The 14,442-nt window shown below is 38.1% G+C and overlaps 1 protein-coding gene across 2 annotated transcripts in view; it reads left to right on the top strand.

Annotated features, from left to right (window-relative positions):
• The window catches only part of LOC133664974 (xenotropic and polytropic retrovirus receptor 1 homolog), a 74,068-nt gene that overhangs the window by 47,987 nt on the left and 11,639 nt on the right, over nt 1-14,442 (top strand). For both annotated transcript variants that reach the window (XM_062070084.1, XM_062070083.1), the window contains exons 10-12: nt 6,236-6,415; nt 6,515-6,680; nt 6,759-6,953. In XM_062070084.1, the coding sequence (XP_061926068.1) occupies nt 6,236-6,415; nt 6,515-6,680; nt 6,759-6,953 (541 nt within the window). The remainder of the gene's footprint in view (nt 1-6,235; nt 6,416-6,514; nt 6,681-6,758; nt 6,954-14,442) is intronic.

Genomic DNA, 14,442 nt, shown 5'->3' with positions numbered 1-14,442 from the left:
TTTTATAAACAATCATAAATGAATCTTTCAGCACATACATAATGTAGACATTTATAGTTATATTTTGATAAACGATCATAAATGAATCTTTCAGCACATACACGATGTTGACATCTATAGTTATATTTTGATAAACAATCAGAACTAATCTTTCAGCACATACATAATGTAGACATCTATAGGTATATTTTGATAAACAATCATAAATGAATTTTTCAGCACATACATAATGTAGACAAAGTTATATTTTGATTAACCATCATAAATGAATCTTTCTGCACATACACAATACATCTATACACATTACATCTATAGATATATTTGGTTAAACAATAATAAATTAATCTTTCAGCACATTCGCAATGTTGACATTTATAGTTATATTTTGATAAACAATCATAAATGAATCTTTCAGCAAATACACAATGTTGACATCTATAGTTATATTTTGATAAACAATCATAAATGAATCTTTCAGCACATACATAATGTAGACATTTATAATTATATTTTAATAAACAATCATAAATTAATCTTTCAGCACATACTTAATGTAGACATCTATAGTTATATTTTGATAAACAATCATAAATGAATCTTTCAGCACATACATAATGTTGACATTTATAGTTTTATTTAGATAAACGATCATAAATTAATCTTTCAGCACATACATAATGTAGACATCTATAGTTATATTTTGATAAACAATCATCAATTAATCTTTCAGCACATACTTAATGTAGACATCTATAGTTATATTTTGATAAACAATCATAAATAAAATTTTCAGCAAATACATAATGTTGACATTTATAGTTTTATTTTTGATAAACAATCATAAATGAATCTTTCAGCACATACATAATGTAGACATCTATAGTTATATTTTGATAAACAATCATAAATTAATCTTTTAGCACATACATAATGTAGACATCTATAGTTATATTTTGATAAACAATCATAAATTAATCTTTCAGCACATACGCAATGTTGACATCTATTGTTATATTTTTTGATAAACAATCATAAATGAATCTTTCAGCACATACACAATGTTGACATCTAAAGTTATATTTAAAAACACCCTACTTATAAACGGCATGTGCAATAGCAGCAAACATGGCAGTAGACGCGAAATGCAACCTTACACGAGCAAAAACAATGCATATTTATCCGGGAGAGTCTTGATACCAATGTCCTTGACCCAGCCACACACAAAGAAGTTGTAGACCTCCACGCTTTTCCAAGTTTTCATCTGTTTTGTCGTGTAAAATGGCGTCTGGAGCACAATAGTTCCATATGTCTGGGAACGCGACCGACAGATAATCTATTTTTTGATAAAGTATAGGGATCTATTCCATTGCATAGTTTGATTTTTTTTGCTCGTATCTGCTTTTTTCAGAAAGCCTCTTTTGGATTCATTTCTGGCTGCTTGCTATACAACAGCCATCTTAGCTTGGTCGACCACCACTGCTTTTCACTTCCGGGAAGAAGTGACGTGACGGAATAAAAGCAATAGTCTTCACTGGTGTTTTGTTTTGTTTTTCGGACCAAATTGAACAGGCCACGTTACTGCCAAGTAACAGAAAGGGAACTAAACACGCCAAAGACACAAATAACTTGCTCAATTTGCAACTGGCGGTACGTCTGCTAAGCGGACATCTGGAAGAAGTTAGCTAGCTAACAACAGAAAAACAAAGATGTGTGAAAACTAATTTGATGGTAATTTTATCCAAATCTGCCAGCTAAATTTTGTCTATATACTGTTTCTGTGCCGGTGGTGTGCGTGACACAGAAGCAACTCGCAGTAAATACTGCTCTTTAATATTAATGCAGTACATTATTACAACTATATTGTAGTTTGTAGTACATCTTAGTTTGTAGTACATCGAGAGATCGTAATTGATTTGGCACAGGTAAGGCCGTTATGGCACACTCTATTAGCCAAAATAGTGATGCAAACAGACACCGTGACCTCTTCAACTTTTAGCAGTTTCTTTGTTTTTGTGTGTGTTCTTGCCTCTACTTTATTGAATGGTAGAGCAGTGGCATGTTTGCAGTACAGCAGGACTAAGCTGCTTAAGGCTTAACAGCTTCACTTTTGAGGACAGTCGCTGGGACTTAATTCCATCGAAGAAACGAAATAGGGGAAAAGTACCCTAGCACAGTGGTCACCAACCTCTTCGAGCCCAAGATCCCTGGTCTCAGCCTTGACCAGGATTTACCCCTGCATCAACTATGGTGTGTGCGTGCATGCGTTTGTGCGTGTGCATATATATATATATATATATATATATATATATATATATATATATATATATATATATATATATATATATATATATATATATATATATATATATACACACATACATACATATATACATATATATCCACTTCTCTGTGAGCGCTTTGAGTATCTAATAATATAAAAGCGCGATATAAAATCTAATCCATTATTATATATATATATATATATATATATATATATATATATATATATATATATATATATATATATATACTGTGTGTATATATATATACTGTGTGTATATATATATATATATATATATATATATATATATATATATATATATATATATATATATATATATATATATATATACTGTATATACTGTATATATACCTGTATATATTACAGTCGTGGTCAAAAGTTTACATACACTTGTAAAGAACATAATGTCATGGATGTCTTGAGTTTCTAATAATTTCTACAACTCTCATTTTTTTGTGATAGAGTGATTGGAGCACATACTTGTTGGTCACAAAAAACATTCATGAAGTTTGGTTCTTTTATGAATTGGGTCTACTGAAAATGTGACCAAATCTGCTGGGTCAAAAGTATACATACAACAATCTTAATATTTGGTTACATGTCCCTTGGCAAGTTTCACTGCAATAAGTCGCGCTTGGTAGCCTTCCACAAGCCTCTGGCAAGCTTCTGGTTGAATTTTTGACCACTCCTCTTGACAAAATTGGTGCAGTTCAGCTAAATTTGTTGGTTTTCTGACATGGACTTGTTTCTTCAGCATTGTCCACATGTTCTCAACGGGGTTTAAGTCAGGACTTCGGGAAGGCCATTTAAAACCTTAATTCTAGCCTGATTTATCCATTCCTTTACCACTTTTGACGTGTGTTTGCGGTCATTGTCCTGTTGGAACACCCAACTGCGACCAAGACCCAACCTCCGGGCTGATGATTTTAGGTTGTCCTGAAGAATTTGGAGGTAATCCTCCTTTTTCATTGTCCCATTTACTCTCTGTAAAGCACCAGTTCCATTGGCAGCAAAACATACCCAGAGCATAATACTACCACCACCATGCTTGACGGTAGGAATTGGTGTTCCTGGGATTAAAGGCCTCACCTTTTGTCCTCCAAACATACTGATGGGTATTGTGGCCAAACAGCTAAATTTTTGTTTCATCTGACCACAGAAATTTCTTCCAGAAGGTTTTATCTTTGTCCATGTGATGTCAGATTAAACAAAAATGTAGCTGTTATTTATGTATATACATATATATATATATATGTATATACATATATTTGTATATACATACATATACAGTATGTATATATGTATATGTATGTACAGTATATATACATATATATATATATATATATATATATATATATATATATATATATATATATATATATATATATATATATATATACATATATATATATACATATATATATACATATATATATATACATATATCTACCGTATTTCCTTGAATTGGCGCAGGGAATATAGTATTCGCACGTCTAGAATTACTGCCGGGTCAAACTCGTTTCTCAAAATAATTAACGCATGCTTGGCCTTATCGCCGGTTTATTATTGAAGCCGGATCAAATTAGTTTCGCAAAATATTAATTTTATTATCGCATGTCTATAATTTTCACCGGGTCAAACTCGTTTCGCAAAATATTTAGCATATGGCTAGAACAAATTCGTTACGTCACGAGTGACGCATCTGTCCTCATTTTCAAAATGGAGGAAGCTGCTTTCAGTAGTTTACAATCGCACAAAGGAAAAAAGATAAAGAGCTATTCAGTAGGATTTAAGGTCCAAGCTATTGAATACCGGTACAGTATGCTAAAGAGAACAGTAAGCAGCTATGTTTTATTAATATACCGTAGCTGCGTGTGTGAAATACTGTATAAGTCATTAAATGACTCCCGCCTCCTGGTGGTAGAGGGCGCTGCCGCGCTAGTGATCCTTCTTGCGACTTCCGGTACTGCAGAAGAAGTGAACACACGCAGCAAGAGATTTTTTTTCTTCCTTCTAACATGGAGGATTACATACCGGTATCTAAAATAAAACAGTTTTCTAAACTGGACTTTCAATCGAAGCAGGAGGTAATAATTAAAGGAATATCTCCATCGAGACAGAGACTTTTAAAACGGAAAAAAGAAAATAATGAAGACTTCTATAAACAAGTTATCGATGCTTTTGGTCAGAAGGAGCTGCAAATGGACTCCATTTATAAGTACAGGTAAGACCATAATAACGTTTTTTTTTAATTAAATGTGCTTTTCATGATGGTATGCTTACATCACACTCAAAGCGCACGCCTAAATTTTATGGATTCCTTTTGGTAAACGCCGGAGTGAGAAGAGGTTTTAAAATAATTACCGCATGCACGGCCATCCCGCCGGTTTCCGGTAAACGCAGGAGTGACAGGAGGTTTTAAATTAACGCCCCTGCGGCTATTCAAGGAAATACGGTATATGTGTATATATATATATACACATATATGTATATGTATTTATATACATATATATTTATATGTATGTATACACATGTGTGTATATATATACGTATATATGTATGTATACATATGTATATATATATGTATGTATGTATATATATATGTATATATATATATATATATAATGTATGTATGTATGTATATATATATACATACATATATGTGTGTATATATATATATATATATACAGTATATATATACTGTGTGTATATATATATATACATACATAGATATATATATGTATGTATGTGTGTATATATATATATACATATATATATATATGTGTATATATGTATGCGTATATATGTATGTGTATATATGTATGTATATATATATATGTGTATATATGTATGTGTATATATATATATACGTGTATATGTATGTATATATATAGTATATACATATATGTCTGTATATATATATATATATATATATATGTGTGTATATATATGTATGTATATATATATATATATATATATATATATATATATATGTGTATATATCCATCCATTTTCTACTGCTTGTCCCTTTTGGGGTCACGGGGGATGCTAGAGCCCATCTCAGCTGCATTCGGGCGGAAGGCGGGTACACCCTGGACAAGTCGCCACCTCATCGCAGGGCCAACACTGATAGACAGACAACATTCACACTAACATTCACACACTAGGGCCAATATAGTGTTGCCAATCAACCCATCCCCTGGTGCATGTCTTTGGAGGTGGGAGGAAGCCGGCGTACCTGGAGGGAACCCAGGCAGTCACTGGGAGAACATGCAAACTCCACACAGAAAGATACCAAGCCCGGGATTGAACTCAGGACTACTCAGGACCTTCGTATTGTGAGGCACATGCACTAACCCCTGTTCCACCGTGCTGCCCTGTGTACATATATGTATGTATATATATGTATGTATATATATATATATATATATATATATATATATATATATATATATATATATATATATATATATATATACACCACCATGCTTGACAAAATTGTTGTTAAAATTCCATTCAACATGTGCAATACCAAAAGTACATAAACAAGACAGGGGACTAAAAATGTGCACATTATTCCCACTTCTAAAATAATTGTGTTTCTTTGATATTCTACTTTTTATATTCACTGCAGGTAATTGTGAATAGATGTGACATTTTAATTGTTCCTGTAACAGTGACAATACAGTTCTATTTTATTAGACACACACCAAGTTCCTCATCCCACACATGCGTGTACCTCCCAGAGAACAGACTATATTAAAACATCAGGTTTAATTTGCATGCAAATGCTTCAGCACAATTAGGATCTTCGGTTGCTATATCAGTGTAGTGTGAGGTGCACACGTATAAATGAACTTCAATAATAAAAGTAATACAATGATTATCAACTTGTGAAAGTATTCCTGACTAATTTGCCCTTGTTGTCTTCAGATTGCAGGCCTTTTGGGGGTGTTGTGGTGTGTCAGCCTGCTATCATGTCTGTTTAGTGACAGCATTCCGGTGCCAATGCAGGTCAATCCTTTGGCTCTTTATGGCTTCTTCCTCATCTTCCTCATCAACCCATTCAAGACCTGCTACTATAAGTCACGCTTCTGGCTTCTCAAACTCCTGGTAATATCCCGCACACATACAATCTCTCAACGTGGAATCGGAAGGAAATAAATAAGCAACTTTACCTATAAAGTGACAGTATTTTACTCACTTCCACAGTTCCGAGTGATGACTGCTCCATTCCATCGTGTTGGCTTTGCCGACTTCTGGTTGGCTGACCAGTTGAACTCTTTGGGGGTTGTTCTGCTGGATATGGAGTACATGATCTGTTTTTACAGTTTTGAACTTGACTGGAAAAAACATGATGGGCTAATCAGGGGTGAAGGTGAGGCTGTTATCTCAAAAACACATTTTGTTGACAAAAAATGTATTGTGACCAAATTCAATTGTCACTCCTATCCAGGTAACGATGTGTGTAATTCCTACTCCTATGGCGTCCGTGCGGTGATTCACTGTCTTCCTGCTTGGTTCAGATTCATCCAGTGCCTTCGTCGTTACCGGGACACCAAAAGGGCCTTCCCTCACCTGGTTAATGCTGGGAAATACTCTACTTCCTTCTTTGTTGTAACTTTTGCTGCCCTCTACAGCACACATAAAGGTATAATCAGTTCTACTCAGACTAAAATAGAGAAAGCACAGTCGGAAAAAGATGCACAATCATAACATAATTTCTATAAGTTATATAATAATAACTATAATACGTTATGCTATAAATGGCCCATTTTTGGGGGGGGGAAATAATCACAGTAAATGCTTAGTTTACTTTTATTTTCAAAGACTAAGAAGACATGATTATTATAATGTAACTTCAGGTCAACCACACTTGGGCAATAGCAAGACAGCCCATATAAAGGACTGATAGCTGCGGGTATTGGCCATAGACTATTGCCCTGTCCTTATTCTCTCCGGCTGAATTTTTGTCATTTTTGCATTTGGTCAGTGCCCTCACCCCTAGAAGTAGCACGAGAAGATGTCTGCAACCCACAGAAGTTCCTTAGGTAGTACAGTTTACAGTTAATGCAACAATACTTGCTGTGTGCAATATTTAGTGTGTGTCCTTGCAGTGTGAAAAGCATGAAGGAGATACCAGTTCTATATTAACATGCTAACTTGTTTAGGTAATTTTGTAGCAGTGCTCCGAGTCAGTCATATAGCTTGGTACTTGACAAATTCTAACTGTTAACACAGGAACATTAGCATGCTAGCTTGTTGACATTAGCAAGTTAACTCAATCATATGACTTTGTATGTGACAAATGCTAACTGTTAACACAGTAACATTAGCATGCTAGCATGTTAACATTAGCAAGTTAACTTTTTTAATCCAAGTTTGTTGCCATACAACTCAGTCGTATGACTTCGTATGTGACAAATGCTAACTGTTAACATTGGCTAACATTAGCATGCTAAGGGTAACATGCTACCTTTTGGGAACAGTAGGAGCACGGCCAGAGTCCTACAAAATCAATCATCAATCAATCAATCAATGTTTATATAGCCCTAAATCACAAATGTCTCAAAGGGCTGCACAAGCCACAACGACATCCTCGGTACAGAGCCCACGTAAGGGCAAGGAAAACTCACCCCAGTGGGACGTCGATGTGAATGACTATGAGAAACCTTGGAGAGGACCGCATATGTGGGTAACCCCCCCCCCCCTCTAGGGGAGACCGAAAGCAATGGATGTCGAGTGGGTCTGACATAATATTGTGAAAGTCCAGTCCTTAGTGGATCTAACATAATAGTGAGAGTCCAGTCCATAGTGGGGCCAGCAGGAGACCATCCCGAGCGGAGACTGGTCAGCAGCGCAGAGATGTCCCCAACCGTTGCACAGGCGAGCGGTCCACCCCGGGTCCCAACTCTGGACAGCCAGCACTTCATCCATGGTCACCGGAACCGGAATAGCCCCTCCACAGGGGAGAGGGGGCGGGGGGGGGCAGAGGAGAAAAGAAAAACAGCAGATCAACTGGTCTAAAAAGGGGGGTCTATTTAAAGGCTAGAGTATACAAATTAGTTTTAAGATGGGACTTAAATGCTTCTACTGAGGTAGCATCTCTAACTGTTACCGGGAGGGCATTCCAGAGTACTGGAGCCCGAATAGAAAACGCTTTGTAGCCCGAAAACTTTTTTTGGGCTCTGGGAATCACTAATAAGCCGTAGTTCTTTGAACGCAGGTTTTTTGCCGGGACATATGGTACAATACAATCGGCAAGATACGATGGAGCTAGACCGTGTAGTATTTTATACGTAAGTAGTAAAACCTTAAAGTCGCATCTTAAGTGCACAGGAAGCCAGTGCAGGTGAGCCAGTATAGGCGTAATATGATCAAACTTTCTTGTTCTTGTCTAGCAGCCACATTTTGTACCAACTGTAATCTTTTAATGCTAGACATAGGGAGACCCGAAAATAATACGTTACAGTAATCGAGACGAGACATAACGAACGCATGAACAATAATCTCAGCGTCGCTAGTGGACAAAATGGAACGAATTTTAGCGATATTACGGGGATGAAAGAAGGCTGTTTTAGTAACACTCTTAATGTGTGACTCAAACGAGAGAGTTGGGTCGAAGATAATACCCAGATTCTTTACCGAGTAACCTTGTGTAATTGTTTGATTGTCAAATGTTAAGGTGGTATTAGTAAATAAGTGTCTGTGTCAGCAGGACCGATAATCAGCATTTCCGTTTTCTTAGCGTTGAGTTGCAAAAAGTTAGCGGACATCCATTGTTTAATTTCATTAAGACACGCCTCCAGCTGACTACAATCCGGCGTGTTGGTCAGCTTTAGGGGCATGTACAGTTGGGTGTCATCAGCATAACAGTGAAAGCTAACACCGTATTTGCGTATGATGTCGTAGGTACTAATAAGTGCAGGGCCAAGAACCGAACCCTGGGGGATTCCGCACGTTACCTTAACATAGTCCGATGTCACATTGTTATGGGAGACGCACTGCATCCTGTCAGTAAGATAAGAGTTAAACCAAGACAAGGCTAAGTCTGACATACCAATACGGGTTTTGATACGCTCTAATAAAATATTATGATCGACGGTGTCGAAAGCAGCGCTAAGATCAAGAAGCAGCAACATGGATGACGCATCAGAATCCATCGTTAGCAATAGATCATTAGTCATTTTTCAAATGACCCACAGCAGACCACCTTTGTGCATGTTTAAACTCAAACAGTCTGAAACAGACTCGTCGGTGGTAGTATGATGGCCCAACGTCGGCAAGAGGGGCCTATGCTCGCAGCCCAATAGACATTTGCCAGTGAACACAAGGATTGGTAGATTTGCCGTTGGCTAAATCTAGTGCGAGATGGGCGAAAAAAAGCAATCAATCAATCAAAGTTGACTTATACAGCCCTTAATCACAAATGTCTCAAAGGGCTGCACAAGCCACAACAACATCCAAGGGACCGCAGATGAGTGACTGGTGCAATAGATGCCGAGTGGATACGATTAATAATGTGAGAGTCCAGTCCATTGGAAGACCAGCAGGGGATAATCTTGCATGTAGACAAGTCGGGGCGCTGTTGCATAGAGCAATGGTCCACCCATGGTCCCGACTTGGAACAGCTAGTGCTAGAGGGGGGGGGGGGCAAAGCAGAAAAGGGAGACGGTAGATCAACTGGTGTAAAAATAAGTCTATTTAAAGGCTAGAGTATACAAATTAGTTTTAAGATGGGACTTAAATTCTTCTACTGAGATAGCATCTCTGTTACCGGTAGGTCATTCCAAAGTACTGGAGAAAACGCTCTAAAGCCTGCAGAAAAAAGTGTACGAAGTAGAACTTTGCTGAAATCATCGATTTTAAAGAGAGTTCAGCAACCGTTACTCTTTCATTCCAACTCAAAAGTGCTCTGAGCACACTACCGCTACTTAGGACAAAGGAGTGGCGATACAAAGCATGGCGACATTCCGGGAAGTGGTGTTTTCCTTTGCAGAAAAGGGAGAAATATACTAAAGGCTTGCATGTTGCTCCCTGGACAACAAAATGGTCCAACTATGCTAAGTGCTGGGTTTTTCAAGACATATCAGGAAATGCTTGGCACTACTCAGTGGCCTAGTGGTTAGAGTGTCCGCCCTGAGATCGGTAGGTTGTGAGTTCAAACCCCGGCCGAGTCATACCAAAGACTATAAAAATGGGACCCATTACCTCCCTGCTTGGCACTCCGCATCAAGGGTTGGAATTGGGGGTTAAATCACCAAAAATGATTCCCGGGCGCGGCCACTGCTGCTGCCCACTGCTGCTGCCCACTGCTCCCCTCACCTCCCAGGGGTGAACAAGAGGATGGGTCAAATGCAGAGGACAAATTTCACCACACTTAGTGTGTGTGTGACAATCATTGGTACATTAACTTTAAAATTTTCTGACAGAAAAGTGGCTAAACAACAACATGCCTTGCTCAGCCTTCTAGATCGAGTGAGTATACTGTTCATGGCCGACCGTGACTTCAGAGCAGGGTAAACACACGAAGGTGGACTTTGTATCATTGTCAACGAGAGGTCTAACAAGGTACTGCTTCAAATAAATAGTACATTTAACCGCTAAATGAGTTCAGCTTGGTGTTTATCACCATTGTTAACGTTGCGCTAACATACCTGCTGTATGTTAGCGTTGCGTAACATACACCAATGCTAGCAGGGTACTATGGGAGCTATATGACACAAATTAGCTCTCTGCAAACGAAGCACGAGTATGTATTATATTCTAAAAATCGAACTGATATAAATACAGTGGAACATCAATCCACAAACTTATTTGAAAAATCCGGAAATCACTTTAAATGATTTTTTAATGATTTATTTGTATGTTACTGGGGTTCATAATAAGTATTTGCACACATGAGAATCAGCAAGAATTATGACTCTCAAAGAGCTGTCTATCTCTATCTAGTCTACCTTAAAAAAGTCCACCTTTACCCCACAACTAATCAACCACCCACCACCCCTTTGAGCTCATTAAAGTCACATGTGCAGCCCACAGTCAGTTAAGGTCCAACTGCAACCATGGGCAAGACCAGAGAGCTGCCAAAAAAGACCAGAGACAAAATTGTAGAGCTCCACAAAGCTGGAAAAGGCTATTGGACAATTGGGAAGCAGCTTGGTGAGAATAGATCAACTGTTGCAGCAATTGTTAGAAAATGGAAGAGGCTGAACATGACTGCTAATGTACCTCGGACTGGGGCTCCATGTAAGATCTCTCCTCTAGGGGGCATCACTCATGATAAGAAAAGTGAGGAATCAGCCCGGAACTAAACGGCAGGAGCTGGTGAATGACCTGAAGAGAGCTGGGACCACTGTTTCCAAGGCTACTATCAGTAGAACACTACGGTGTAGTGGTTTAAAATCATGCATCGCAGGGAAGGTTCCCCTGCTTATATATATATAATTCACTTCACTTCACTTAAGTCAGCCCATGTCCAGGCCCGTCTGAAGTTTGCAAATTGCCATCTGGATGATCTAGAGGAGTCATGGGAGAAATTCATGTGGTCAGATGAGACCAAAATACAGCTTTTTGGCATAAACTCCACTCGTCGGGTTTGGAGGAAAAAGAAGGATGAGTATCATCCCAGGAACACCATCCCTACAGTGAAGCACGGGGGTGGAAACATCATGCTTTGGGGATGTTTTTCAGCAAAGAGACACATTTTATTTTGTACATGTATTAAGCCGCAGGTGAAACATGAAATATTTACACAGGCACTTGTGTTCATGCACAAAATAAACAAAAGACAGTGACTGTAACATGGCATAAAGTAGCCTACCGGAAAGGTTGTTGAGCACGGTCTTCGTCCTTCTCCCTTACACGTGGCTGCTGGGGTCGTCTTCTTTTTTTTCGGCCTAATTTGCGCTTACACTTCTGGGCTTGTGACTTCATTCTGTTCGATTTACGTGATGGCCAGGGCGATCGCCTTTGGGGCTGCTCTTGTGTATTTCGGTGTGCCTCTAATGAGGGTGAGTGTATAATGGCTGATAGAATGATTGTGTAAATGCGTATGATTTAATGTGAGCAATTTAATTTGTCTGATGTGACAAGGATAAATCATTGGCGGCATGTGAAGCCGTGTTCACAGGCTTCATTGATTAGCCACGGTGTTGTATAAATCGCAGGGTTCAAAGTGTTGGGAAAAACTAGCGATTTATAGTCCGGAAATATTTGTAACGGAAAACCTGAAAACTGTGAAATGGCACTCCATGTTCTTTCACCACCTGATAAGCCTGCATCTCCGATCACACCAACATTTTTATTGATGGAATGAAACTGTTTTCTACTCTTGATGAAAATACCAAGATCAGTATGGATACCTGTAACTGCCATCGTTGCTGCACGTCACTTGTTAAAGCTGACTCATCAAGCTTAACAGAAGTGCACTTGTTTGACGTGAACTAAGAATCCGGGTATCAGCACCTATAATTTGGATATCACTTCTGGTGTTAGGGGGTGTCGCCATCCAGAATGCCTCGTACATTTCTCCTCAATTATCGCTTGGGTTACATTCCGGACCCCCATGGGGTTGGTGAATTTCCGCCAAGTAGGGAAGCTATTTATTTTATGATTTAAATATTATATGCATTGAATACCTTATAAGCCCTCCACACAGCTTTCATTACACACCTATTGACACTTCTGTGCTCCTAAATCACTTTATACACCAACATGAAACTTGAACCTACTCAAAGCTGCTGTAAATTCTGCAAAGTACTGAGACCGCAGTAAATGATGTGAAGTGGTAAGGGAACACTCTACTTTGTATGTAAAGTTCTAGTTTCATGTAAAGTTCTAGTTACATGTATGTTAGCACATAGTTGCTTGTTTCAGTACAAAGAGTAGTAGTAGTTTGTTCATGCTTTGTGTTAACTTAACATTTGCTCATGCTTTAGCATTTCATCCTCAAATCCACCTGCTAAATTATGAGGACATACTCTTGTCAGAGTCTTATCTGTCCCTTGACATGTCTGCAAACTATGGAAATGGTGCGAAAGTTTCACATATGATTCACTCGATGGAAATTTCGTCGTTTGGTCAAGCTGGCCAGGGATGTCTTTTTCCAGTTGATTTTGGGTATGCACTCCCATTTCTGTCAGCATAGCTTGGCTCCAAGCTCCTAAGTCACAGCATCAAGTCACGCCAGTCCTGACTCTCTCGGCTTCCGTCTGCTCCAACATTCTCCACTCACTGCGTGCTCGCTAAGCAGCAGTCTCTCCTCCCTATATTCAGCTTCAAAAAGATATGCTTGTGAATCCTTATTTGTCCAAAAATAGCCATCTTTTTAGTCTATTACCAAGTATGCCACGACTAGAACACACTCGTGTAATGATTAAATGACCAAACTATGGTAAATATTGGAACATATTAAATATTGTTATGAACGTATCCTTGCAGGGTGTACATAAAACGGTAATGAAGGGTTTTGAAATTGTTTTAGAGGGCTTTGAAAGTGTCAACGGTGACTAACCGCATCTTGCAAGCATTTTTTTTTTAATTTTTAGAATCCTAAAAAAGACGTGTGTTGTTGTCTCTCATTACGACAGTGAATGATAGGCAAAATTCCAAAGAAAGTGCAGTTGCCCTTTAATGACGTCACCCAGGGGCAAGTTATGAAGTGTATTGAAGTATATTTTATATAGCGCTTCTCGAGTGACTCAAAGCACTTTACTTTGAGAAACCCATTATCTACATTTACACCAGACCACCCTGTCAACTGCTAACTCCCAAAAAGACAAAGAATGCAAAATATTTTGCTCACAGTCGACTGATTGTCCATTATGGGCACTTCTATTTTAAAAAATAGTTGAAAACCGCCCTAAAGTAACACTTTGTGTGTCTGTACACTTTGGGTAGCATTTCTGCATGGGTATTATGTCAAATGTAAACGATACCCATCTGTATGCCTTAGTCATCACAATCTCCGTTTGTAAAATGACGGCAGTGTTTCTTTGTGTGCTTAAAAAGCATTAAAAGTCATTAAATAGATTTTGCGAAAATCCAGGCCTCAAATGGCATTAAAAAGAATTGAATACGATGTCCAGAGGCATTTAAAAAATTCATGCAATAACAATTGGCAACACAAAGACAACAAA

Source organism: Entelurus aequoreus, linkage group LG14 (assembly GCF_033978785.1).
Source record: "Entelurus aequoreus isolate RoL-2023_Sb linkage group LG14, RoL_Eaeq_v1.1, whole genome shotgun sequence".
NCBI classification, from domain to species: Eukaryota; Metazoa; Chordata; class Actinopteri; order Syngnathiformes; family Syngnathidae; genus Entelurus; species Entelurus aequoreus.
This window is presented reverse-complemented; position numbering and strand designations above follow the sequence as displayed.